Source organism: Amphiura filiformis, chromosome 1 (assembly GCF_039555335.1).
Source record: "Amphiura filiformis chromosome 1, Afil_fr2py, whole genome shotgun sequence".
Taxonomy (NCBI): Eukaryota; Metazoa; Echinodermata; class Ophiuroidea; order Amphilepidida; family Amphiuridae; genus Amphiura; species Amphiura filiformis.
In genome coordinates this window covers 56,988,570-57,016,386 of record NC_092628.1, presented here as the reverse complement: position 1 = coordinate 57,016,386, position 27,817 = coordinate 56,988,570, and the positions used below count along the sequence as shown (strand labels likewise).

The 27,817-nt window shown below is 36.8% G+C and overlaps 1 protein-coding gene across 1 annotated transcript; it reads right to left on the bottom strand.

Moving 5' to 3' along the window:
* Nucleotides 1-142: 142 nt before the first annotated feature.
* LOC140149374 (ubiquitin-protein ligase E3C-like) lies at nt 143-27,074 on the bottom strand. The gene is made up of 23 exons (XM_072171596.1): nt 26,871-27,074; nt 20,501-20,610; nt 20,302-20,355; nt 19,602-19,811; nt 19,073-19,185; nt 18,418-18,572; nt 17,618-17,768; nt 16,721-16,956; nt 15,897-16,036; nt 15,101-15,288; nt 14,718-14,804; nt 14,125-14,279; nt 10,103-10,317; nt 9,096-9,203; nt 8,144-8,320; nt 7,118-7,262; nt 6,228-6,472; nt 5,427-5,548; nt 4,617-4,707; nt 3,867-3,965; nt 3,062-3,218; nt 2,269-2,399; nt 143-339 (listed from the first exon to the last, which is right to left on the bottom strand). Exons 2-23 carry the CDS (start codon nt 20,567-20,569, stop codon nt 169-171), a joined length of 3,219 nt encoding a protein of 1,072 aa, XP_072027697.1. The 5' UTR covers nt 20,570-20,610; nt 26,871-27,074; the 3' UTR covers nt 143-168.
* Nucleotides 27,075-27,817: the final 743 nt, after the last annotated feature.

Genomic DNA, 27,817 nt, shown 5'->3' with positions numbered 1-27,817 from the left:
GGATCAGGCTGAAACAAAACTTTATAGCTGCTACTTATGTTGTTTACTAGCTCACTGTGTATGTGGCATAGTATTTGAGTTTGAGCTACGAGTAACCACCTGGTTCTAATGCCACCTGTTTGTAGCTTCTGGTTTAAAAGTCAATTTGGTACCTTGAGAAAGTCAGGATTAGCTCAGTTCAAAACCAGCCTCTGACTCAATGGCATAAAGTAACTTAGTGCGTAATGTCTCTTCATCATGGAACTCTGGTAGTTTAAGTAGATTCATACATGTACTTGCTGAAGGAAGACGGTCCTCTTCTTGTCCTCCATGGTGAATGCAGAATGCTGGGTACAGTTCCTGAACATAACATAAAAGTTGTAAAAAGTTGATGAGAAAATTTATCATAAAATATGTGATATGATGAAGCAAAATGAGTCAACTGTCGAGAATATTTATTTTGAGATACAGCCAATAAAAATAGTCAACTTTCTTTGTATTTTGTTGTTCCGAGCCACACTAAAATGGCCATATGTCTGGAGCCGTAAGTCTATGATGGGTTTTCAGCAAAATAAAGCTCTGAGAATGGCTCATGTTATGAAATACAAAACTGAACTTTGATTGATCACATCACATATTTAAAAAGTACCATCAGTCAGTAACTGATTTGTGAAGTCAGAAAATTTAATTAATAAATCATCTAACATCAAGCGTTCTACATTTTTGCATGAAGTATAAGTGTGCCAACTAATAAACGCTGCAAGTGGTACACCAACTGAAAGTGCCCTAAGAAGGGCATAATTTGCTAATTTAGTCATTGCTGGGGGGCCCTGATTTGGTAAAATGATCTAACTTGAAATTTTGACATAAAACAATGTAAAAGAATCTAACCCCCTAAAATGGTTGTTATTTCAAAATTACTCAACCAAATTAGCCAATTTTTTTGCAAATAATAAGATGTTTATATTTTCTAAGATATTAGATGTGTTTAATAATTTACGAGTATCTTATTCAAAAAGAAAAACGTCAAGTATTCACACTTAAAAACTGTTTTTCTCCAAACAGCGATTTTCAAGTTAGATCATTTTACCAAATCAGGGCCGTGGGGGTTTCTGTCTATATGAACACTCACAGCACATGCAACTGAATGTAGCATCTTTTCAACACTGCTGTTTAATTCATTTTAGTCAGCTTTTGCAAATGAACAAAATAGCTTATGAAAATTGTATAGACTTATTCTTAACTTTTAACCCTTACTGCTCTGAGTGCTACAAAATGCTACAGCACCAGAAAATATATTACAGTCCCTGGCATCCCATGCATGCCGAGGGGTGTGATTGCGGACCACGTAAAATAGGCATGAAAAGGTTGGCCAGCCAGGCCACCACTCATGACACGCTATCACGGTCAGGGTGCTCCAAACCCCAAGGGGTCAGTGGTTCAAAACCAGGCATAGAGAACCACAACATCTTTATCTTTTTCCAAGCACCTCCAGCCCAAAAGGAGTTAGGTGTGAGGCCTAAAAATCCAGTTTTTCCATTGATTTTTCATCCCGGGTTAGGGTTAAGTTAGTCCTACAAATTTCAAATATTTTTATGCTTTCACTGGGATCACTGAGAGTGCCTTTATGAGTAATGTATAAGTTGATGTTTTTTGATACCAAGAGAATATATAGTGGGAAAATGGGATGACTGTTCTAAGAAATAGTTGTAAAATTGTTAAGGGGGTACTACCCCTGGCCAATTCTGTGCCTATTTTTGCATTTTTCTCAAAAATTGTAGCGCATTGGTGACAAGTAAGATATGTATATTATAGGGGCAAGGACTACAACTACTGCACTAAAAATTCAGCAACTCAAGGCAAGTAGTTATTGATTTATTTATCAAATATTGGTTTTCCCTCATTTTTGACTGTAACTCCACAACTGTTGTCTGTGCTGAAATAAAATTGCCAGTGCAGTAGTTGTAGTCTTTACCCTTATACATATCTTACTTGTCACCAATGCGCTATAATATTTGAGATAAATGCAAAAATAGGCACAAAATTGGGCAGGGGTGTAGTACCCCCGGTTGCCAAAACTGTGGCAAAATACTAAACCTAAATAAAAATGTATCTCGGACAAGGTTTGGTAAAATTTGTTTCAAATATCAGTCCCCATATACTACAATCTACAATTAGCCCATAAAGGTCAATTAAATGCAACAATATTTTATTGTAGACTATGGTAGACAAGAGCCATAGTTACTAATTCATAGAATATACCAACACTACTGAAATGGTTCTTCTCACCTTAAATCCCAGTAAGGGTGGTCTGGAGCAACTTGTCACAAATTTCAGTAACTGACGCTTTTGTTTCTCATTCATATCGCCAACAGCACGCCAGAAATTCAAGATCACTGGATGCTCTTCTGTGTAGCCACCTATTAAGCCAAATAAAAAAATGGTAACTAAACTCATGATTACACAAGAGACTACAAAAAGTCGCATTCTTTCAAAGTGGTAGAAGCTTGCAAATCATGATCACAAAGTGATTTAAAATTTTTTTAAATTTGGGCTATGAGAAGAAAGCAATGTTTAGTCAGTGAGGAGCTCTCCTCAAAGAGATGGAGGATTTTTTTAAAAAGTATGTAAAATCAGCTGTGTATCAAATCATACTTTTCCTTTTTCACCAACCTCCCACCTTGGAACCAACAGTGTGATGGAACTGGCTTTTACATATTTTTTCAACAAATTTGTCTGTGTCAATTGTTGAAAGTTTGCATCAGAATAGTGTGTAACAGCTTCATAGTAACACTCTAGAGAGCTTACCTTGGTTTTCTCTCTCCCAGTATGATATATGACCCATCATATCAAAACATGGCAGTTGTCTTCAAAATGGAAATTTACATTTCTTACCAAATTAAAGAGCTGGTTTTTACTTTATGACATCTGACACATATCGGATGTAGAATGTTGATTTTATTTGACAAATACAGTACAAATTCTTTATTATTATCTTCATGATGTTTTCATTCTTATTTTCCTTTCAATAGAGGGTGTCTAGCAATTGCTGTCTTAATGTGATTGATCACATAATGCTTACCAGAGTAATTGGTATGTCTTCTCATGTCACTGACATCAATTGGTATACTAGCACCAGAGATAAGAACCTGTAGCTCTTGATGATCAAACATTCTCACCCAATCTAGATCGATAACATCTGCTAGGCCATTGCGGAATGCCATGATATGTGGTTGGATCTGAAAATACACATAACAACATCAGTTTACTATTGTATCAACTTGGAAACACTTGTCCAGTGACATCAAGGCTTTTCAAATAAACAATCAAGACTAACAGGCTTTCTACGTCTTAAATTTTATGTATTTCATTGACAAGCTGTTCAAATTTTTAGGATTTACCACAAGTAACTCCACCCAATTCATTTCTTTTTTGGTTAGAAAAATGAACAAAATATTAAATAACCATCCCTTATATTACAATCACAACTGATGAAAGCAAAGAAAACCTAGCTGTGGTTTGTGCAATTTTGGCATTCATGGGTCATCAAAACTTTCCACAAATATAATATTGATGTAAGTTAATTTGAAAAAAGTGTTTAGTTGGCGATTCAAGGTGCATTTCATAGTAAGATGCCAGCACACTTCAACAATTTGCTGCCACTGAGGTAATTTCATTTTAACAAGGGCACAACCATATCTCAGCTCTTTTCAGCACTTAGATTATAACCAGCTCACCAGTTCACCTAGGAGGCATAAATTGAGCTACATGCAGTGCTTTGCCTATGGAAACAATGACACAAGCTACCTTGCAATTATGAGTCAAAGCCCTTTACCAAGAACAAAATCAATTCCATTTTTGAAATATGCAAAAGACAAACTACTAACCTGTTTATTTAATCTGAAGTCTGCCATGAGATGTATGTATTCTATTCTATTGGATGCCGTCACTAATATATTGTGTCCTCCTGGCTTCAGTTCATATACCTGATAGAGAAAAAAGTCAACAATTCAACATACAAGTTTAAAATGATCCTATTACATTGTGCCACAAAATTGGAACTCCACAACTGAAAAGTACAGTGCTTTTTATTTAAGAAATAAAGGGTAATGTATTATCCTTTACACGCAAATAATGTGTCAGAGGCAGTAAAAACATAAATAATGGGTGAGGCGCACCCGAACCCATTATTTAAACGTTTTTACTGCCGAGGATTATTTGCATGTAAAGGATAATGCTGCACCTTTATTTCTATTCTATCACCACAAAATAGTGCGATTTAAAGAGAAAATATCACTTTTTTTAGCCAAAGCGTAAGTGATAGCGAGTAATGCTTTGCGTAGAATGCGTAACGGCGCTAATATACTGCGTCACGCTTTGCTGTGCGTGGTGATGCAAGAAGAACATAAAAGTTTGTTGCCCTGGCAACTTTATTGCTAATTAATGGTCTTTTACGTGATGCGTTTCAACAAATCATTTGTTGAATAATGGGTCGTGGGGGTAATAGAATTAGTAATAGGAATTTACACATTTTGTTAACAGGTAACTGCAATACAGCTTTATTTGAGGTCTCTTTAAAGGAATTAAAGCTATATAATTATGTGACTTTACAAGAAAGTCTAAAGCCCACAACTAACCTTGCTTTCTCCCAGGTTGTCATCCATGACTGTGAAATTGAGTGCTAGGTCTGAAACATCACCATCATAATTCTTGAGAAATAACAAATTCCTAGAAGGAATAATAGATAAACACATTTAGTTTTAGTATGATGAAGAATCTGTGATTTCATTTTACAACATGGACCTTTCAAAACAATACTTTGTATGATAAAAGGCTATATTCATCCACTTTTAGAATATGCTGATGTAATCTGGAACTTGCCACTCTCTGCTGGTCAGAGTAGTGCCATTGAACAGCTACAACGTCATGCATGCAGGATTACGCTGGGCCAAAATTTCACCTCCTATGCTGAGGCCTTGCGGACTTGGGAGCTTCGAGTCCCTGATTGATAGAGAGAGATTCATTGTTGCAGGTTGCCGAAGGGCTTAAGAACTCGGGTACCAATGATCTCCTCCTCCACCAGACAGGCGAGCAATCTCCGCAATGTGCATCACTACTCCCAGCTGCGTTTCAGAACATCCCACTTCGAAAATAGCCATGTCTCCCATTTTGTTAATTTATAAAACAAGTAGCACGCCTTTTATCCAGGATTTTCCTACAAGCATGCACCTCTCAGCTTTTATTATACAATGTGCAATAAAATTGTAAATTTTAGCTTATTTGCTTGTGCATGTCATTTTATGTCATTGTATATGCTTTTTTTTTCAATTTTTAAAATGTTTAACTCTGCACATTAACATGTAATTTGACCCCTTTGGGTTACACTGTTGATTTTAATCAATATACTTGAATAAAAATGTTAATGTTTGAAAAATTGTTTTGCTTACTTGTACATGAGTGGATCTAATGAAGCCAGATGATGAATGTCTACTTTGAGATGTCTACTCAGCAGCTTGGATAAGAAGAAACTTGCAAATGGTATCTCAACTAAGAGATTCTCATATAACACCTGAAATAAATCAAATAAAAAATGAAAACGTACATCAGTATTTATAATTGGGTTTCTAAAATAAAAGATATTCTTTTAACCTCTATTAAGATCTGTTTAGAACAAGTATAGATGAGTCTATTTTAACAAATGGTAGAGCCATGCTAATTCAAATTGATAGTGGTTGGTTGCAGGGATGTCTATTCTTTCATTACTCCCCAGTCCCCACAAATGCTGGGGAATAATTTGACCCATTTGGGGAAAATATCTGTGTTTAGGTAACAAAACATTTTTGGGAATCAAAGTTCCGAGCTATTTTTTATTTTCTATTCAAATATGGGGTTGGATCAGAGTTGAGGAATGGTTGATCTGGGCAAGGATGGGGTTCTTACTGTATAATTTGTTCAGCTTGTAAATATAGGTGAGATTCATAACACTGTGGATTGATATAGAAAGTGTATAAAGTTGGCCACAACACCTCTGCAAAGTAATGCGCAGAAAAGTATGCTCTGCGCATTACGTAACTGATGTGTGCTTTTGTGAATTTATGTTGGTTAAGCAACCTTTGTTCAGCATTTAGTCTTCAAAACAACACAGCTTTGATATGACTTGAAACTTTCCGCCCTGCCAATATGAGCACTTCATTATAAGCAGGCAATAGGCAAGTTATTAGCCATGCTTTCTACTTGGGAATACTTACTTTTCCAAGCATTCTTCCCATGAAGTAATAATGCTCTTCAAAGTTCTCCACCAAAACTGCAGCATGTGGATTAGGGTATAGCAGCTCATCGGTAGTTGTCTTGAAGAACCCGCGATTGGGGTCAAAGGCTGTTCTCAAAAGCTGTGAGAGGAATTCTCTGCATATGCCACCTCCATCAATGCCGGCTTCATCTAGACCTTGGGCATTCTTAAGCATCACTCTCAGTTTCTTCTTCAAATTTGGTTCTGTGATACCAAATGGATAGAGATATTAAACATTTAAACAATGTCTGCTTTATAATATGCCAAAATTTGTGTTACTCATTATCATATTTTCTGGAATTTATCATAGCAATTCTAATTACAGGTTAATAGCTGTGCATCAGTTGAATGAGGGGGTATATTGTGAAAAACATTTTGTTATTGGAACATAAAATAGCCTGAGGGATATTCCGAGTTCCAAAGCAAAATGTTTAGATTTTCACAATCAACTTCATCATCAAGTTCATAACCGTCACTTTTTAACTCCTTAATTGTAACCTGAAAAATTAACAATTGTAATCATAAATTACATTTTGCCCTTCAAAAATTGAGCTGGCTTACATGAACGACCAATTACAGAAGTACAAATACGGTTCCATTGCATAGGATGTGCACACACACACACAAGTTATTTAGAAGTCGCATGCAGAGGTCATTGAAGGATATAAATAATTTCCATGTGTGTGTATTATCTATGAACAATTTGATTGGGATAAGATATTGTGTGATATTTGGAGGTTATGAATACATTTAATTTACAACTTTCTGTCCAATCTGTTCAATCTTTTGAAAACAGTTTCTCAGTCAAAAAGCCTCCAAATTCAACAGTCAAGTAGAGCATACACTCACCATTCTCAGGTCTAAGTCTGTCATAAGCATCTTCATAGATAAAATTTCTCCTTATCATGATGTCAATGGATTTTCCTGGCAGGAAACCACCGAAGTCACTACCCTGCATCTCTTCTCTGTCCTTATAGATCCAATCATGGAAGATCTGAAATGAGTTCACAAAAAAAAACCACTGTTTCACAATCATTGGTAAAGGAAAATGTAGTATTATATGAAGATAACAACTCTTCAGTGAATTATAGCTCATTTGTTTGGAATGTAAAAGCGAAGATTAAACAAAAGCAATCAAATGAAATTTTTGAATGTTTGTAATGAGCCACATGTATTTTGACCTATTAGCAATTTCTAGATACTGCAGCAGCATGGTTTTCAATCTGGAGTTTGAGTTGGCAAATGCATCCATTTTACATCAATAAGAGTCACTATCACAATCCTTAAGTTCAAGTTACAGTGCTGTACTGACTTCATTAACCATTGTGTACAGGGTTCTTTATTAATAAGGGACAACATTTCAGCTTATAGCAATCAAATTCAATTATTTGGTCAAAGAAATCACCTCCCATCCCGCATCATCGTTTTGAAAGCGGGGTCAGTGGTTAGAATTCTTGTTTCTGGTGTATGAGGTCCCAGGTTCGAATCCTGGTGGTGGAAAACTTTTTGAGATATTGATTTGGAAAAATAAAATCTGAATTTAATTGACAACATCAGTACATTGAATTCATACTTCCTCAATCATCATGGTTCATTTACAGTAGGGGATATGAACCATGAGAGAATCCTGTCCTTTGGAGGGGACTTTAAGTTGTTGATCCTGTGTACAGAAGAGCCATACCTGTTAGAGTACATGTAGCGCACAGTCAGTTTTGAAAAGAGTACGGTGTTAACCCCCCGACTGTTCCCAACCCGCCCTGATGTTCAAATGGACCCCATTGGAAAGGCTTTCTTGGGTTATCCAGGGTTGTCAAACCCGAACACACATCATTAATAATCACCAAGCATTACACTATATCAGTGTTCCCACCATACCTTAACTCTATCCTGAAATGGAATGACAAATGGGATTTCAGCTAGAATTGTATTCCTTCTAGCTTCTTGTGTGGATACCGGTCTCTCTTCTTCATCTGGTCCTGCCATATTGGTGCTCAAGAAGTGAAGGCGTCTTGGTCGGAATAATCGAGGCTGGTGAATTCTCTGTCCTCTTGCCTAAATGCAATCAAATTTCAAGATGTGATTTAGTACCTCATGATTTTATGTAATTTTAATGTTTTGTTTAATTTTTTTTTAATTAAACAGAAAAGATCTTAAACTCCAAAATTGTTCATAACTGATATTTTTAGATAGAGGATAAACTTGTTTGCATTTAATTACCACTTATGCCAAGTAAAACAAATGTTGGTTGATCATCTCTGACCGCTTCTTTATTTAAGGATTCTTAAATTTGCTTCTTATTTTCTTTATTTCATGCATACCTTTTTGGTAAAAATGTTAACATACTGGCAATATAGATTTGCTTGTGCCCGTGCAATAAGTGTTTTAAAGTAGGTCTATTTTGCATTAGAATCTCTGTTGGGCAATTAAACTATCAATAAATAATTTGAATCAATGTAGAATAGGTTGAGTTTTGTTATCCTGTACAACTTCTGATTACAAAGAATACTAATTCTTACATCTGAGAATATTTTCCATGTTGGACACAAGTCAACCTATTCACCACCTCAATAAAAACTTTCTCAAAGTAAGTTTTTACTCTGTTGCCTACAGCACAGCAGTAAAGTGCATGAAGCACAATAGTTATGTGCTCTCAGTAGGAATATCCTTGAAACCAGTAAAAATGTGTTGGTAACAATATAGCAAAACCTGTGTTTTGCAAAAAAAGCATTCTTATTTCCAACTTTGAAGACAGTTATGTCTTGTGCAAGTAAACTTGGTACAAATGCTATCAAACCCCTTGGATGTGGAAAGGACACAAAACCCATACCTTATCAACAAAGAGTGGAATATTCCTGGCCAACCAGTGTTCATCATTTCTGCAGAACTTTCTTCTGGTGTCCCTGTCATGAAGTTGTTTAACTAACAGTGCAGTTACCTGTATTAAAAGAAATTAACAGGAATTGAATGTATATTATAAGATCATCAAAATTATTGTATGAATTGCAGAAACTGTGACTCTAAAATATTCTACAAATAATTGCAATTCCCATGCCTGTCTGTGGTCATCCATTGTATACTTACACCATAGCATAAGACCAAAACATTTTTGTTCACATGTCTACACATTTTAATCACACAACTCCAAGATAGCTTGTTTTGGATGAAATTTCTTTGTTTGTAGTACAATATGGTGTTGAGGCTAGCTACGCTACATAATTCTGAAACAATCAGGTTACTGAAGAAATCAAATACAAGTATTACTGTACGTGATAACAACATTCTTACCGAAATGAGATGGTGTCACCCGGGGGTGTCACCATTAGCGAGATATACTCTGAACAGCTCGTAATCGGTGGCAATTATAACATTGTAGATTGATATAGAATAGCATACATGATACAAATAGCTTGATGCAACCCCTACGCGAACAGTGCTTTTTGTATTGCTTGACTGACGCTTTTGTTAATTTACGCAAGCGTAAGTTGGGATGTACATTATTGACGCATGCAATAACAAAAACTGAATAATTCTCGCCTATTACAAGCTGATAGGAGGAAAATGGGGAAAACCTGATCAAAATGGAACATGCAAACATCTACACACATACAGTACGTCTCACTTCAAATGACATCTGTTAGGTCGTGTATCCTTGAATCATGTGCCATTCCCTGAATCACAGCATATTATTATCAGATATAAAGGTGGCATTAAATGAAATGCTTTCATGCATGCAGCGCCACCTGCTCAAACCCCCCTGAAAGTACTGTGATATTAGGACTGTTTATGTGCCCTTTTCAATTTCAGTCATAACAGTTTAAATGAACATAACTATACCTTGAACAAGTGTGTCCATTTTGCAATCTCTGCATTCTGATCCGTATCAGGCATCTCCCCTGGTGCTGTCATGGCACCAAAGTAATCCTCTGTGATGATAGGGCGAGTCTCTGGATGAGCTAATTCTATCATTCCTATGCATGCGTTACGTAATAGTAAACTCATCTCTTCCAGCTCAGAAAGTTTGAAAGGCATTAAGCTACGATGACCTGTACCTGAAAAAACACAAAAATCAGGTTAAATACAAAAACTTCACACATCATAAGTACGCTTTTGTGAAATTGATGATAATTATGGGCCAAAGAATCAACTAACAAGAGCACCAATGGTGCTGTAGCTCATTTGTTATGGGTTATGGTCAGGAATACCATGCATAGCTATGTAAAGCCATGCATAGCTATGTATAGCCATGCATAGCTATGTATAGCCATGCATAGTTATCTATAGCCATGCATAGCTATGTATAGCCATGCATAGTTATGTATAGCCATGCATAGCTATGTATAGCCATGCATAGCTATGTATAGCCATGCATAGCTATGTATAGCCATGCATAGCTATGAATAGCCATGCATAGCTATGTATGGTCATGTATAGCCATGCATAGCTATGTATAGCCATATGTAACCATGTCATAGCCATGTATAGCTATGTATAGCCATGTATAGCTATGTATACAGGGCTGCCAACTTTGAAAAACACATTTCAGTATTCTCAAACCTCAAAATCACCATAGTGCTGTGATCAAGCACAAATCAGCATTTTGAAAATATACTTACGGTTCTCAAGATATTTATTTATTCAAGGCATTTATTTATTTATTTGTACCTTTTGCTTGTCAAGTATCCTTTGATTTTATTTTGTTTAATACAGTTTTGTTTGTATATTTAATGTCTTGGATGCACCATCGGATAGATGAGTGCCACAGCAATTTCCAAATAAAAACTTGAAATTTAAAAACTACAACACTTTCATGGTAAATGAAATTATTTAAAACAAATAAAATAAAATTTTGCACACACACATCTAATTTTCCTGACTTCATATTTCGAACGAGTGCTCCTTTCAATCTTCAGAACAGGGAAAGGCCACTAGCCTAGTGTTACCCCCAGCACTTCCCTGTTCAGACTTTCTGTTTGTCTGTTTTGTAATGTCAGAGAGGGGTTGTCATGGTCCCATATACTGATATACTAGGCACTGAACAAGTGCTAGTCTAAAGGACATTTCACCTTGATTAAATGTTATAACTGATTGGGTTTGGTGACTCTTCAAGATGTGTGATAATAGGCCAAAAAAAAAAGTTGTTTGTTTGTCCTCCACCTTCAATTTTTTTTTCAAATAAATAAAAAATTCAATTTTTTTTTCAGATTTGGAGTATCTCTGGACCTAGCTAGAGCTAAATGCTAGGATATTTCAAGGTTGAAAATAAAAATCCCCCCAAAAAACATTTTGTGTCTTCAATATGCAAAGTTATAATTTGTTTTCATGTCAATTATTATTAATGACTTCAAAATACATTGGATTTATATCCATTATGAAATCATTAAAAGACTATGACATGAACACAAACTATAACTTTGCATATTAAAGAAACAAAATGTTGTTTTTTTAAGTCACAGTGAATGATTGAAGCTTTTAGCTAGGTTCAAGAATATGCCAAATCCGAATTTTTTTTTTTTAAATCCGCCCACCTGCACCTCCTCTTTCAAAGCTGTGGAGGACAAACAAACAATTTTTTTTTGGCCTAATAGTAGGGATGACCAATGAACCATCAACTTGATTAGAACACTCCCATAGACATGCAGGGAGCTCAACTGTGCACTGCTTGCACAGACATTTCTAAATTGAGCTCATTCTTTTATTTTCATAATTTTTCTGTAAAAATTGGGGATGTTAATGCCAATTATGTTTTGTAACTATCTTGCAAATTACAGCAACATAACTTATTTAATTTTCCTGTAAGTGCGAGTCAAAATTGGTCCATCGCCACAGTGCGCTTAATTGCCAGTGGCTGAGTTCAGCACTGCTCAAGAATGGCACAAAATATTCATGTCAATAAGATCAGGTGAAAAACGTGGCCTACTGAGCTGTAATTTGGCAGAGTTGCCAGTAATACCTCTATCATACCCTCTGTAAAAAGGTTAAAAATTGAACAAGTAGATCTCGAGTTACAAATTAAATCACCAGCTTCCCTTTGGAATTTCCATACTCCTTTCGAATCATGCTAAGAAGACACCTTTCTGAACATAAATGTGAAGTTTCGTGCTCATTCGATGTATTGTTCACCTGATTTCAACCCTAAACGTTTTCTTATATTTAGGCCTATACCATCTACAACTTGCTGCTGGCTATACCTTGTTTAGAACTTTCAAAAGAAGTACCTACCTGAATGTGCAACTATAACTGTTTCAAAATAGCCCGCGAAAGTCATGCAGCTAACTTCGAGGTCATGCATTGAATTGTATTGAATAAGGAATACTACGGGAACCAGCACCTTTTGTCAGAAGTCACACATGAGCATGATGAGTGAAGTGGATAACCTCTATTGTTGTGAATGAGTCAATGACCTTCAATGACACTTAAGATTTTCTTTGCATACACCTACTAATTGGTCATATAAAACCCAATAACATTGAAATTTTTGGTTGTGAAAAAAAAAGTTCACCTGTACTTAGTGCAATTTTGATTTTGTGCCATATCGGCCATCTTGGATGATTTTTGCCAAATGTTCTCTAAATGCATGATTTCAATGCCTCGGTTTGAAAAAATAATTTATGCCATTGACTAGTAAAGTGCCATTTCATAAGAAACCCTTTGATACTTTCACAATATGCTTGTTTCATGTTTGCATATATGTTAAAATAAAGAAATATATAAAGGTAAATATATGCTTATGCCAATTTTGCTCCCAATTGCTATTTTTGGACCTTGTCATTTCATTTCGTTCCAATGACCGGTCAGAATGGGAAACTTTGAAAATTCATAATTCGAAAAGTTTTTGACCGCTTTTGACCATTTAACCACCAAAATACTTCTATCGAGTTCTATCCAGAAAATGATCTTTTGTAGCAATAGGGGTAACATGAAATTTTGATGGTTATCCCTACTAATAGGTGTAAATGAGTGAGATGTTTGTTCATAGTCAGGGTTGCCAACCAACAATTTGGTAGCCCAATTAGTTCTGAATATGCACTAATTGGGAGAATTTGAGACACTACTTGCTCATGGCTCGTGCACAGAAGTAAGGGCATATAGACAGCACGAGCCCAATTGGTGCTTTATCTATTGACTTGCCGAATGTAAGGCAAAGCAACACTTAAAAGCAAACATTGAAGGAACAAAATTCAACATCTCTTTTACAAAATGAAACAGCATCGCCAGATCAAGGAGTTTCTACAGTGTTTGTAATATGATCAGCACCACAAACAGTCTGCAAAGGAGACTATTCTATGAAATTTGGTAAAAATTTTCGTAACAAAATGCTCCAAAAATCACACTTTCCGTCCGAATTTTCCTAGCTAAATAAGTAACAATCATGAACGATCATGCAAAGATCGCTCCCTCAAATTACCAGATCCATTGCTCAAACGATGTAGCAAGAGAAAGTAAAAAACATACAGAAATCTGGATCATGCCTATAGTTCATTGCTTGCGCAATGAGCTAACAAAATGGGAAAGTTTCTGCTACAAACAGAAACTGGTCTTTGCTATGTAACCGTTACAAACCATATTTTTTCTCATATATTTGCTAGGATTAAGGATTGAAATGTTAAATGCTTGGATTTTTTATAATTTCAAAATATTAATGGTCAACTGAACTAATAAACACATTATAGGACATTCTCATGGTTATATTAAATTTTTCATAAAACGTCGTGAAAGCAATGATCATCAATGAAAAGTGTGGTAAAACAATTCAATGTAGAAAAAGCATATCAAAGTGGGATAATCTCCTTGAAAAATACAGATCCCACACTTATTTTAGCCTTCCACAGGAAATATCCCTTTATTCCAATACCTACCATCATCATCACCATAGAACTCAGCATCATGAAGAGATAGAAGCAGATGCCCAAATAAGGAGCAGAAGACGGAGAGGAGTGGCACTATACGTCTGCTGTCATCAACAGATATCTGTAGCCCTTGTGATAAAGTCTGTATGAGAGGCTTATGAGACCTGAAAGGAAGGATGATAACAAAATTTAACAAAGAAACAAAACTTAGCTAGAAGGATCATACTGTTAAGACGTAATAAGAAACTTAGATCAATGCTGGCAGTTCTTTCTGTTCTGTTTAACCCGGTTGGATAGGCTCTTGACCAGAAATTGCAAGTGCACAGGTTCGATCCCCACCGTTTCTGATATCATTATCTTGGGCCCACATGTTACATCTGCAGTCCTCACATTTCTATTTCTGTGTCTATATCCCATCCTATTACTTCCTGTTAGGCGGTACTAAGGCAGTCTTCTGATTCAATATAAATTCTTAGCAATTACATATATTCCCATTCTGATTTCAAAATTGGAACCAGACCTTGTTTCCAGATGCAGAAAGGTAAAAGGTCCTTTTTTTTTTTTTTTTTAAAAAAAAACTGAATCATCATTTATTTACTCACCCTGTGACCCCTACTGTTGATACACTTTTAATAGTCTCCCACACATGTCTCAAGAAATACTCACTGAATGCCAGAGTGTACAGTAATCTGTAAAACAGACAAGGAATTAGAATGATTGACGTCAGCTTTTCAACTAAGTTGAGTATGATGAAGAGAGAGAAATAGAGTGGGGAGAGAGAAAGAGAGGAGAGGATAGCCAGGCAGACAGAAAGATACACTACAGTCAGTCAAGGCAAGAAGAAAGAGAGAGATCATAAATTTGAAAGCAAAATACAATTACCTTAAAATTGATAGAGTGCCTCTTCAAAATCGCATCTACCTAATAATGAAATGTATATCTGTAATATACACTTGTGATAATTCTAAGAAGCAGTAGTACTCACCTTGTTCTTGGTACATGTAGTCTATGCTCTAGCATCAATGAATGACAAATACTACACAATGCTATGAGTACAGCAGATTGGTGACCTTTACTTCTTGCGGTGGAGACTAAGCATTGCACGTGTACAGGTGTGTTAAGTTGTTGTATGCAGTGTTCTCGGATTTCTGATAGGGAGGAGACACTGTCACCCTGTAATACAAGAAAAGAGCAATCTGGACTTATCATTCAATGCTATAACGCCACAATATAAAATAAATACATCAACTACAATCTAAACGAATTTTCTATGCTAAAGTCAGTCTCAAGAACATAAAGCAAAAACAATTATGTTGCCTGCTACGTCGCTGCTCAATACAGACTCTGAAAAGATAACTTTTAAGCTTGCCATCTGGTGAGATTTTTAACACAAGTGTACCTGAATCTTGGGTTTGAAGGAGTGGGTAATAGCAATTCATATTGTGATCAGGCACGAGGAATATCCCTGTATCTTCACAGGCTTCACTATATCCATAATAACTAGAACTTTGCAAATTCCCTTGTGAAAGTAAAGTGTCCGTGTATAATGTGGGCAAGGGCAATCGCATATTCCATACAGAGAGTGAATCAGTGCACAAACTGTTTGTACTCCATGCGCCCAAAAATGTATACCCAACATGAAAATACACAATACCTAATTAGCAAATCTCACAATTCTCAAAATGTTTGCTGCCAGGTCAAACAAATTATGTCCATACCAACTTCCCATTTTGTATTAGGATATATCTTTGGCATTTACAGTGCAATGCAGGGAGACCTACCATGGTGATATTCATTGCTTGTTCTTCTTCCCCATCTGAATCTACTTCCATCATTTCCATTGTATGTAAGCCTGGTAGTAGGGGTAAGAGCACCTTAAGAATGTGAAGATATTGCAAGATGGATTCTGAACTAAGAGTACCTGTGAAAACAAGACAATATTTTAGGCAGAGATACTAAGGAACTGATTTCCAAAGAGGCCTTGTTATAAAGAACACACCTCTCACCGCTGCGACCTGGGTCCGATTCCCTGCAGTCCAGTAATGAGCATGGTGCCGATCTATGAACATCCTCGTAATTTTTCCTCTGGGTACTCCAGTATACTTCCTGCTTTCTAAATCCGATCTCTTTAAATATTATTGCGCTCCATAACAGTGCCTTGAGATATACAAATTGGGAAACATTCACTCTTGGTTGGCATTTTTCAGAACATGTAATATGATATTGACAACTCTACCCTACCACAACAAAAGAACACAAGCCATATTTGTCATTCAGGTAGTTGGTATCAACATACAGAATATCTGAATGTTCAAATCACAAACAATTAATCCAACAGTTTAATACCGCATACCGGCAAGTATTTTCAAGTCAATGGAAGCTGTATGTGGTGGTTGTGGTGCAAAACTGTCCATTAGTTACAAGTGGTAATAACTTTACCATGTTCATATTGGGCTGAGCATATCATTATCACACAAGATTCCTGGTACATGCAGTTTATGGTAGTTTAAGTTTTATAGGTCTGTGTGCATCACAATCAAATCAACCTATACTTATGATAAAGCACCTTATTTCAGTGTTTAGTTCTACCAAATCAATCACTTACTTAAAACTGGACTAACTAATGTCATTATGGCATGCAGTAACCATGGTGATGGCTCCACCTCCAAATGATTGACGGATTGTTCTAGTATATGATTGGCTGGAGCCAAGGCATGTAGAAGTTGGTCTACCGGTATACCAGGTTTGCTGGCTGCTATTGCTGGTAGTAAGAAACCACTGACTTGTTCTGTGTAGGCTGGAGACAGAAGCTCTTTACACAGGGCACATATGACTATTTTTCTGAAATAACAAAGAATATTGTAATTGATCATCAATTAGTGCTAATATTCAGGTTCCAAACTTGAATTGCCAGGTAATATGTATCCAATGATTACTTTCATAAATGAAAATTTGATGGAAAAACCACTCACTACAAGGGTAAAATAAGCTGCGAATGAGATCATACCTAAAGAAATTTTAATTTCTTAATAACTTAAAAGTTTTTGAACCTGACAATGAAGTTCCTTGAGAAAAAGAATATAATTATTTTGTGCAAAGTGTGATTTATATGCTGTTAGATGATAGAGAATTACATGTTTTGGAAATGGAAAGATTTTCTCAAAGTGGTCAGCATTAACAGAGCACAGCAAAGATACAGGGGACAGCAACCAGATATTGAAAATGTCAAAGTGCCCAAAAAGTGAGAGAGGTAGTAAAAAGGCTAGACCAAACTTATGAGGGACAGTGGCCATGAACCTTCCAAAATATGATTCTCTAATAGCTAGAAACACCATTTGAAAGGACAATAGAAATGACATTTTCAACATCTAGAAGTAGAGGCTCATCAATTAATCATCAACAGCAATACATAGTACATTAAATTTGTAATCCCTTAGAATCTAGAAATGTAGGCATTATATCAGGTTCATTTAATACAAGAATCAAACTAATCCTTTCCTACCTTTCCTTTCCATGTGCTTCTGATTTAGATGCTAATATGACTGGTCTTAATACCAGCTCAAGTACTGTTTCTGCCATTGGAGCTTTTGTTGTAATATCAATACCAGGTGGGAGTCGTTCATTCACAAGCGAACGCAGGATGGAAAAATAACCTGCAAATGAAAATAAATATTTAAAAATAACAAATTATGCAAGCAATTTATTCAGTGTAAAATGCAGAAGAGTCAATAAAATAGAACAGAAAATGTGAAAATTAGAGTGCATAGACTTTAGATTAGATTTTGTACAAGTCTTTACACTTGATTGTCACAGCATACAAAAACAACATACTAAAAATGCTTTTGGCCCTTATTTCCAAAAATTTGCCAAATGTTAAAATTGGACTTTTATTGCCACTTAGATTAACTACTTAAAGGATTAGGGAATTAGCTATGTTTCATTTGGCTAAATAGTACAATTTTTTTATCCAAAAAAAATTATATGCTGTATTTTTCTGGAATCAGCAGCAGATTCGGCAATCGCAATAGACTTTTCTTATAATTGGTCCTCTTCAGCCGTTGATGGTGTTTTGGCTCAGCTAACACCATTGGATGATATGTAGCCTGGCTTTGCTAATTCCGGCCCGATTGGAGTTAGCTAAGCCAAAATGCCATCAACGGCTGGAAAGGACTAATTATAAGAAACCTCTATACAATACACATTAATCACAAACTTAAGACACTGATTTTGAGTTGAAAACATCCACCAATGAGCTACAATTCTTAATTTCATGAAAAATGAGAATTTCACAGCTTCACATACCTCTAGCAATAAGGAAGCTATACATATCAAGAATTACGTCTGTGGCTACTTCTTCTGTCATAGCGCCCCCTCTTGTATATGTTGATGTATCTGTTAACACTTCTATAATCCTCAATGGCATTGCCATGGTACCACGGGTGCCTGACTGTAGTAAGCTGCAAAAAAATCATATATTACAAGTGAGATGCTGCCAGGCATAACAATAACGTTTTAGGCTCAAGTTCACAACTGCTTATTTCAGATGAAAAATCATTTGGTTTTTTTTTTCACTTCAAAAGTGAATCCTGTAACATTGTTATTTTCATCCTTTCTTGATGCGTGTGATTCAAGGATTCAATAGTTTAATCTGCCATAATTGCACCAGAACACTCACAATAAATTCCAAACAACTACAACCAGTCTACGAACCTGTTCTGTCACATGACATCGCCAGCTGCCCAGCTCGTCATGTGACAACCAAGATCAATGAACAATTTCCATCAGTTTGAAAAAGACAGAGTTGTCGTGACGAAAGCTCATGTAAGTGAACAAACAAGTTGTGTGTATCGGTTTAAAATTCTACCAATTCAAAATTCAAAATAACAAATTCCTTTTCACTAAAATGTTTTTTGCAAGAATTCATGTACGGTACAGTATATATATATAATTAACTTACTTGGAGCAAAGATATAGTAATCTCTTTGTCTGATGCATCCATGCCACTCTCTGACGTGTAATTAACTCCTGTACAATGCCTTGTTGTTTCAGAAGAGTCTGACATAGCCAAGTCTGTCAAATTAACAATCATGTCAAATAATATTAAACCAGTTATTGACTGTGTGGGCCCACCATAGGTGCTTTATTATGTATAGCAGTACAACAAACTGGGTTCACGTCTTGACACAAACATTAAATGTTTCTTGGATATCTAAATAAATGGCTTCAGATTGGCAATTCCAAATAATTAGATTGGCATTTCCAAATAATCCAAAAAAAATATTTCAACATTAATTATTAAATAGCCAAATTATGTTCTGGGAATAAAAAACCACTGGACCATCTTGCTGCAAAACCCACCAGTCCTCCGCAACTTTCACCGGTCGGAATCGGAGGGCTGGCAATCAAATCAAACCCTGTAAGTATTAAGCCTTCATGTGTAAGCAGAAGCTTTTTGCATAACTGCACACCAAAATGTGCAAACTTACCAATCTTTGTTCATCACTCTTATCATCATAGTAACTGAGTAGTATTCGCTGCAATTCCAGCAACTCTTGGGCATCTAGTTTGCCTGCTATCATTTGCTTCTGTCTTGCATCCCACTGTGCTCTCTGCTCCGCTTTGAAATGAAGTCTACAGAGGGAGCCTCTCACAAATGACTGGATGACAACCGTACTTCTTAGCTTCCTGCGTTCAGCCTAGTGTAATACAAGCAGAACAGATTTGTACAAGGGATGCAGTTTATAAGTGGCAGGGTTGACACAAATATGCTTTTACATCACCTACATCAATCTTGGAAAAAAATAGTTGGCACACTTGTACTAAACAACTGAAATGCGAGACCTATCAAAATTGGAGAGGTGAGTGAAACATGCATGCAATATCGGCCACTACCCATCTTTCGATATTGGACGGTTAACACGGTTTCATGGACCTGTTGACAACATGGCTTTGTTCAACATTGAATTGGAGGAGCATGGGCAGATATATACAAAGATAGGCGAAGTGTGCCAACATTTGTTTTCCAGGATTGCAGAACTGCCGAAGAACTTCAAAAGAAACTATGACTAGAGGACTACTACGTTTAAATATTATTACTCAATCATTGTTTCAAACTGAGGATGCACCATCTCTAGATTAGTTGGATTGAAAATATGGTATAAATGCAGTCCGTTAATAAAAGCTTACCTCACGTTTCCGCCGCTCTTCCAGGTTACGCTGTAATAAGACGGATGTGTCTTCCTGAAATCACAAAATACACAAGAAATTTTAGATTTCACTTAGAACTACAAAATGTAATTGCAAAAGAATTTATTTTACTAGTTTATTTGTATGAGGGGGTTAGTTACTTTTTTTGAGATGTTTAGTTTGATGAATTGATACTCACCTGTTTGCTGGCCCCTCTAAGTGACACCTTTGGTCTCCGTCTAAACTGACCCTCAAAGCTAAGCATCATGCCAGGACTTTCTTCACCATCCAATCTTCCTATTTTTCAGTCTGAATGGTTATTGAAAAAAGAAAAAGAAAAAGAAAGTATATTAACCCTAACCACCAAAAAACTTTTGGTGCCATTGGCCGGGCCAGCGAAACCCCTGTGGCTACCGGTAGGTGATCTTGTGCTTGGCACGCGATGGGTGCAAGGTTCGAATCCTAGGATACCAAGTGACTTCTTTGTTCAGATCGTCTCTCCTTTTTTCGTTCCTTGATTTTCCTTCCGATAGCAAAAAACCCTTGTCCGAGTTAGGGTTAAAATACCACCAATAATGTTGTGATGTCAAAAACGATCAGATTATAGTTGTGCTGGCATCCACTACACACATTTGGCATACCTAATAAATCTCACACAATTTTGTACTCAATAGTTTATATTTGAATAATAAAGCAACTAATCCTTACTTGCAAGCTTCAACATTATCATTATTACATCTTTTGTGGAATGAGAAAAAAACCCGCTTCCACCAGACTGGCAGTGGCCATGATGGGATGCGATTGATCTGTTGTTCATACATGTACATACTTGCTACATGTACATAACCAGTGATAACAGCATGCATGATTGGTCAAGAGCCAGGGCATAAGCAATGTTGATACCCGGTGGCCTAGATGTGCGATCGCGGGGTAGAGAAAATGAAGGAAAATCACATTGTTTAATAATGTTACTGTTTTTGTTATTATTTTGATGAATAAGAACCAATAAATGTTCTGGTTTGTATATATGGCGGGGATGACTAGAGAGTTGTTTAAATGCATAAACAAAATTAATGCCCGGTTTCCCGGTCATAAACACAAAGCCGCGCTAAAAACCCATGGATGCTCCTTGAGTATGCACATAGTGCGATGCGCGAGTCATATACGCGATGCTCATGTGCATCTAAACCCCATGGACTCGGCATTCTGTCGGTCAGCATTGGTTGCTTTTGCCAAGATTGGGCTTTTCCATCTCACCCCCTCAGATACGAAGGGGATACCATTGCACTTGCTCGAGAAGTCTAGCCACAAATTTGCTCACCGATAGCTTCACACTCGAGGCTAGAGACATTTGCATTCAAAATCTAGTCAGATTCGCCGAAGGATGATACCATGTTTAAGCAATGGAAGTTCAGAAGTAAACACAGCCAATCACCGCGGGCAATCGCTAAACTTGCTAAAATATTGCTAAAATTGCACTTCAAAAAAAAGTTTAGACTGTTCAAAAAAGGCAAATTTTACTCAAAAGATTCATCGAAATAACTTTTATCCAAATTTCAACATCAACAGAATAAATATCATCCGTTGCAGAAAATATCAACGCTGTCCAACCGAAAAAATGATAGCAACATACTCTAGCATCGAATGCGTAACTATCGTGTGCAAAATTTGAAGTTAGAGTTCTCTAGTAACATTGCACTTAATGCATGGGGAAATCACAAAACATGCCATAAAATAAATGCCTCTTGATGAAACAATTCCAAAAGTTTGAATTCTCATTAAGGGAAATCAACTTCAAAAAATTACCAAAGACAAGGTAAATTGCTATTTTCTGTGAGCACTGAGAAAAAGTTTGAAGACCCTGTACAAACCAATAGAGATTTCGCGAGGGTGTTCCCTTTGACAGACGTGAGAAGTGCAAAAGATGGAACAGCACCGACCAAGAGAATTTAAGTGTTTTCTCTCAGGTAGATGATGATGGGAATTGGGAATACTAAATGTAAAAAGGATAAAGGAACTGGTGATTTTTTTAGTCTAAAATGATTGTGTTAAAAGTAAAATAACAGTGTTGGTAGGGCCAGGGGCCATTAACATTTAGCCCCTGGTTCATTGAAAATAGCCCCTGGTTCCCTGTAAAACCCTGTGAACCAGGGGCTATTTTTTTACAAAGTAGCCCCTGGTCCAGCGCTTCTTATTTCCCAGCCTGGGTGTTTTTGATAAAGCCCATGGGAATAAACAATGAATTTAATGAATCTGAATCTGAAACAATCGTTCATACATAGTATACTGATACTCGCTATGTGACAGAATGCGTATGGTCAAGAGCCCGGCATTTATTTAAACAATGTTAAATTGCCCGGTGGCCCGGATGTGTGATCACAGGGTAGGGAAAATGAAGCATGGAAGGAAAATCATATTTTAAAAATAATTTTACATTAAATTTTTGTTATTATTTTGATACTGTAAAGAATCACTATTTGTGACCTGCTACCAATCACTATTTGTGACCTGCTACCACGAAATCAGCGTAAAGTCGCCACCAGTGTTTACTCAGAGGCTGTATGGCGCAATTTTGGCCCAGTGAAAATTATATTTGGCTCACACAAATGTGCAATGCTGTATTGCAATTAGTCAATTTGACGAGATTACTGAGCCAAAATTGGGCCAATTTGGAGGGAAAATGCTTCATTTGGCGCACCCAAATTCCAGAGAGAGTAAACACTGGTCGCCACAACTTTAAATGCTCATTTTGTTGAGTTGGTAGTTTCGAGATATTTTATCTGACTATTGTTGATGTTCTTTGTTTACCGCCACCTGTACAACTAACTAGCTTAGTATTATCCTTTGTGAGTGGCCCATTGTGCCCCATTCACAAAGAACATACAGACATACTTAGTGGCTTTGACAGGTGAGCGAACACCAATGCAGTAGCCAGGGCGTTTTGAGTGACTAACACCAAGTTGCGACTTTACGCTGATTTCGTGGTAACAGGGCACATTTATGTTCTGGTATACATAGTATATGTGACACAATCTGGTCCATGGGGGGCCAAAGGCAGCAAATTTGAAACTGAGATCAAGGTAAAAATATTGAGTAAAAAAACAATAAAATACATAAGAAAATAGACATCAAAAAACTTCTTAACTTTTGAACCAACTATGCTAGACATTTGGTGTTTTGAGTAAATGATAGCCTATTGTATGTATAATGTAATAATTACAATAACTCAATTTTCAAAAATGCCTCCTTTGGCCCCCATGGACCAGATCGTGTCACATATGAACGGGTTGTTTGAAAGGTTATAACTTTAGTATGAACAACCGATAGCGTGTGATATCTGCACTATAGTAACCTGCTAACGAATTCCCTGCTAACCATTGGTCCATTGTGTCATTGTGGATAGCAGTGAGTGACGTACTAAGTACTAACGCTATTACTTTCCTATTAGGCGAGGATGTCAATTTTTACATCCATGCATCCTTGTCTGTTTACAAACAGTAGACAAAATACCTGTCAAAACTGTTCTGGTTGTCCAAACACACAAGTATCAGAAGGTAGTGCCGTACTATTACGCTGCCTTTCGTATTCGCAGAGGAGGACAATTTCGACCTCCTCGTTTGTTTACAAACAGAGAGGTAGACAAAGGGCCTGTCAAAACTGTTCCGCTTGTCCAAATACTCAAGTATCAAAAGGATGGTCCACAATAGAGTGATTCGCGCAACATGAATAGGGGAAAAAAAAACTGTCAAGTAGGACCATGTGCTTCTTTTGTCCAATTTAGCATCAAGATTTCATATGGAAACAGTTCAGACTCAGAACACGATCATGTCAGAAATTAATATTTTGTTCTGGATCTGATTATTCGGACTAATCAGAAGGATGGTCCACAATAGAGTGATTCATGCAGCATGAATAGGGGTTTAAAAAGCTGTGAATTCACTGCTAACACACAGTGTCTTAAATTGGAAAAATCATCCTTCTTTTAATCTTTAAGTTTTAATGGGGAATTAGCATTAGCTGACAATAAAAAACACTCAAAAGTAGGACCGAAACACTCAAAAGTTAGACCAAAATAAGCTGAACCACTCCAAAACTAGCTCAAAGTAAGACCAATACAAGCCAAATTTACTCAATCCACTTCACTTGAGTGCCCTCTTGAGTAAAGTACTTCTTCCTATTGTGACTGTATTGACTGATCCAACATTCAAGTGCATTCATCCAACTTTCAGCTTATTTTGGTCTTAATTTGAGCTTGTTTTGGTCCTTCTTTTGAGTGTCTTCTATTGTCAGCCAAACCTAATTCCCCATTCAACCAGGTTATTAAAAGAAGGACGATTTTTCCAATTTAAGACATTTAGAGTTACCAGTGGAAGTAGAACCATGCAATTTTATTGTCCAGATTTGTCGATCAATAGCTCGTTCACGTAGCGGTTCCGTTCAGGGTTGCCAAATTAACCCGCGATGGACGACTTTTGAAGATTTTCCCAGCGACTTTTGACAATTTCCTGTCCCATACATTGTAGAAACCAATGGTCGAGAGAAAAATTGGGCGACTTTTTGATTATTTTTGGCAACCCTGGTTCAGTTGCCCTACTGGCGTACAAACGTAGATTGCATGGCCGATCGGAGTGTTATCGTCAGAGCATAGACAGTCATGATATAGGTATGCTAGGTGAATTCAAATTTGCCATCAAACTGCATCATTTTACATATCAAATTAAAGCCCTTGAGTAAAGAAAGCCAAAACTGAAAACATTTTTGTCATAGCACTTTCCGTAACAAAGTTACATCTTGTCAAAGATTGACTTTCATCAAAAATATTCTGCTAGCAAAATTCCCCAAAACAGCATTTAGGGGTGTTTCTAGATCTTAGTCTCATGGCGATAGCAGCTTTTTTTAATGGAACTGCTATCAAAATCCCTCTAAAATTCCATGTGCGACTGGCTCATCACCATAAAAAATAGAATAATAGAATAACTTACATAATCTTCAATTTCATGGAATCCCATTGCTCAGAATTGCAAATGTCATTTTTATCTGTCAAATGCGCTGTGGATGTGCTCAGAGATTTTATGATATGCTCCATAAATCACAGGTGTGAAACTGACTTTATACCACTCGCTCGCTTTCGAGAAAAGCGAAGCCTCCGGCTACCTCGTGGCACTGGGCATGACGTCATCATGGACGTGTACAAAATTTCCGACGGGCGCCTTATTTATTTATAACCCGTTTTGTGATTGGTTGCAAACACCATTCATCACAATCGTACGCCAATCAATGAACGCGACGGCCTTTTACGGTATGAATTAATGTGACCCGCCAGTAAAGTACGTCTAACCTGATTGGTTTACAAAACTACTTTGATAATTGCTAAGCCAGTCAGCGTGCTCGATGCTTAACAACCTGGTCGTAGAGGTTTTCTCTTTTTTAAGAGGCGAATTCACATGGTGATCCAGCGATCGAGTATAAATTCAGCATGACTTCTGCTTTTGCAGATGTGCAATAACAATACATGGACACAATCAGTGACATTTACACAATGAAATTTAATGAATTATTTATGACATGCATGGGCTGGATTTTACGATCGAGGTAAGGTTTTCGGCCTGTCCCTGCGTGAATATCGTTAGTTTTCAGCATCAAAGTTAATACTTGCGATGACCAGTTTTTTGCGGACACTTTGATAACAGGTAACTTTTATAGGTCATAACGATAGTTGTACAATTGTACGAAAATATACATTTTGTTATAGGCCTAAAATGTTAACAAAAATATATTGGTCCACACGTCGCGTTGTGCAAGTATTCAGTTGTTCGACATATAGTTTCCTTCACCGACCTGTTCTCGAAAAAAATTCAAATTTCTATGTAAATATGCATTGTGTTTGGGCCCCGGTCTAGGCGAATTTCGCTGACTAGCAAATGTGTTAACTAACTTACTATCTAAGGTTTGCCTGGGATACCTACAATACTGTAGTTGATCAAATGAACAGGGTTATTTTCATGACTATCGGGCAAAAACATTAAACAACCGTTTTATAGTCATGAAAAAAATATGAATGAACCCCTAATTATAATCACGAAAATATACGAATGAACCTAGATACAGACTTTAAGGTACATATTTCGAGGTGCATAACAGACACAAAATTTGTGTCATAACAAACACCAAATTGGTGTCGATGACCTGACATGCATGCATTCTTTTGTGATGGTCTTTCAATTTGTACCGAGTGTCCTTGGCAGACTTGACTATGCTTCAGTGGTCATGAAAGGATTCAATAGATAATCTGCCCCACTAATCCCCAGCTATCATGGCTATTGTCTGAAATTGCACCTCGGAAGATATATTATAACAACTCAGTCCCTCAAATGATAGTCATATAACGACCAAAAGATAAATGACTGACTATCATTGAGGACTGAGTTCCGCAGTCTAGAATGAACCACTGAATCATTGCATTGATCTGCTGATGCAACATTCAACTTGAAGAATATGCACAAAACAAAACAAAAACAAATTATGTGGTAACTTTTGCCATCGCCATGTTTGCTAGGCCTAAAGCTTACCGTAAAAATACTTCAGTCCAACACGATTATCTGGTTAAACGAATATTTCTATCGCCGATTTCTTTTCTTGTGGATTCTTCAATATCGTGGTTTATCTGGGGATCAAACAAGGACCAGTTTTTGCTAGAAAATTCCACGTATTATTGCAAGTCATCGACTTGTATTTTGTTACGCGTTCATTTCCTACAATCGGTGCATTCCCTATTTTCGCTGGTTCGAAAATTGCAAGAATCTCGTAGTATAACACCCTGGTTATACGCCCAAATAACACCCAAATTGCCAATGACATGACAGTGGCATGCATTGGCGGATTTGCATACCTCAAGATCTTTAAACCATTAAACTTGGCCTAATTATTTTGATGAGATATACTATTCATTTTGATTACCGTATTTCGGTAGGTATATTATCACTTTGATCCGACAATCTCATCAAAATGAATAGTTTTATACTTTTAGAACCCCTCTTTGTGGACTCAAAACTTTTTAACCCCCAGGCCCCTACACCCTTGTGCCCCCCCCACATACACCCCCCCGCACACCGAGTGAATAAACTTTACAGCCTCTTTACATGCCTAAATAGCTCTAAATTGTCCATAGTTCATGATATCATCAAATTGGCAGATCATCAAAAGTTTGAACTCATATTGGAGCGATTAAATCTAACTCGATTTTATTCTTTTACAGATTACCAGAATAAGCAGATTAGGCCTACTGGTGGAACTAAGCAAAGCATCATGGAGAAATATATACCTGAAAAACCCCGGTTTTCAGGTCAAAATGAGCAGCATGTGCGTGGATAGAAAACCCAAAGGTTTTCATATCATATGTCAAACCAAGTTTCCAGAATGTTGGTTTTTGAACGCCAATCTTGGCATCGGCATTAATTTGCTGCCCATATTGGGCCAATCTTGGCTTACCATCGGTAATCTTCATATTGGCATCACA

Excerpts from the sequence above, each read along its gene's own strand:
- LOC140149374 (XM_072171596.1), bottom strand. The coding sequence starts at position 20,569 with ATGATGCTTAGCTTTGAGGGTCAGTTTAGACGGAGACCAAAGGTGTCA. Across the intron at positions 20,356-20,500 it reads TTAGAGGGGCCAGCAAACAG|GAAGACACATCCGTCTTATT; the intron begins GTGAGTATCAAT and ends TTGTGATTTCAG. Across the intron at positions 2,400-3,061 it reads AAGACATACCAATTACTCTG|GTGGCTACACAGAAGAGCAT; the intron begins GTAAGCATTATG and ends TTGGCTTAATAG.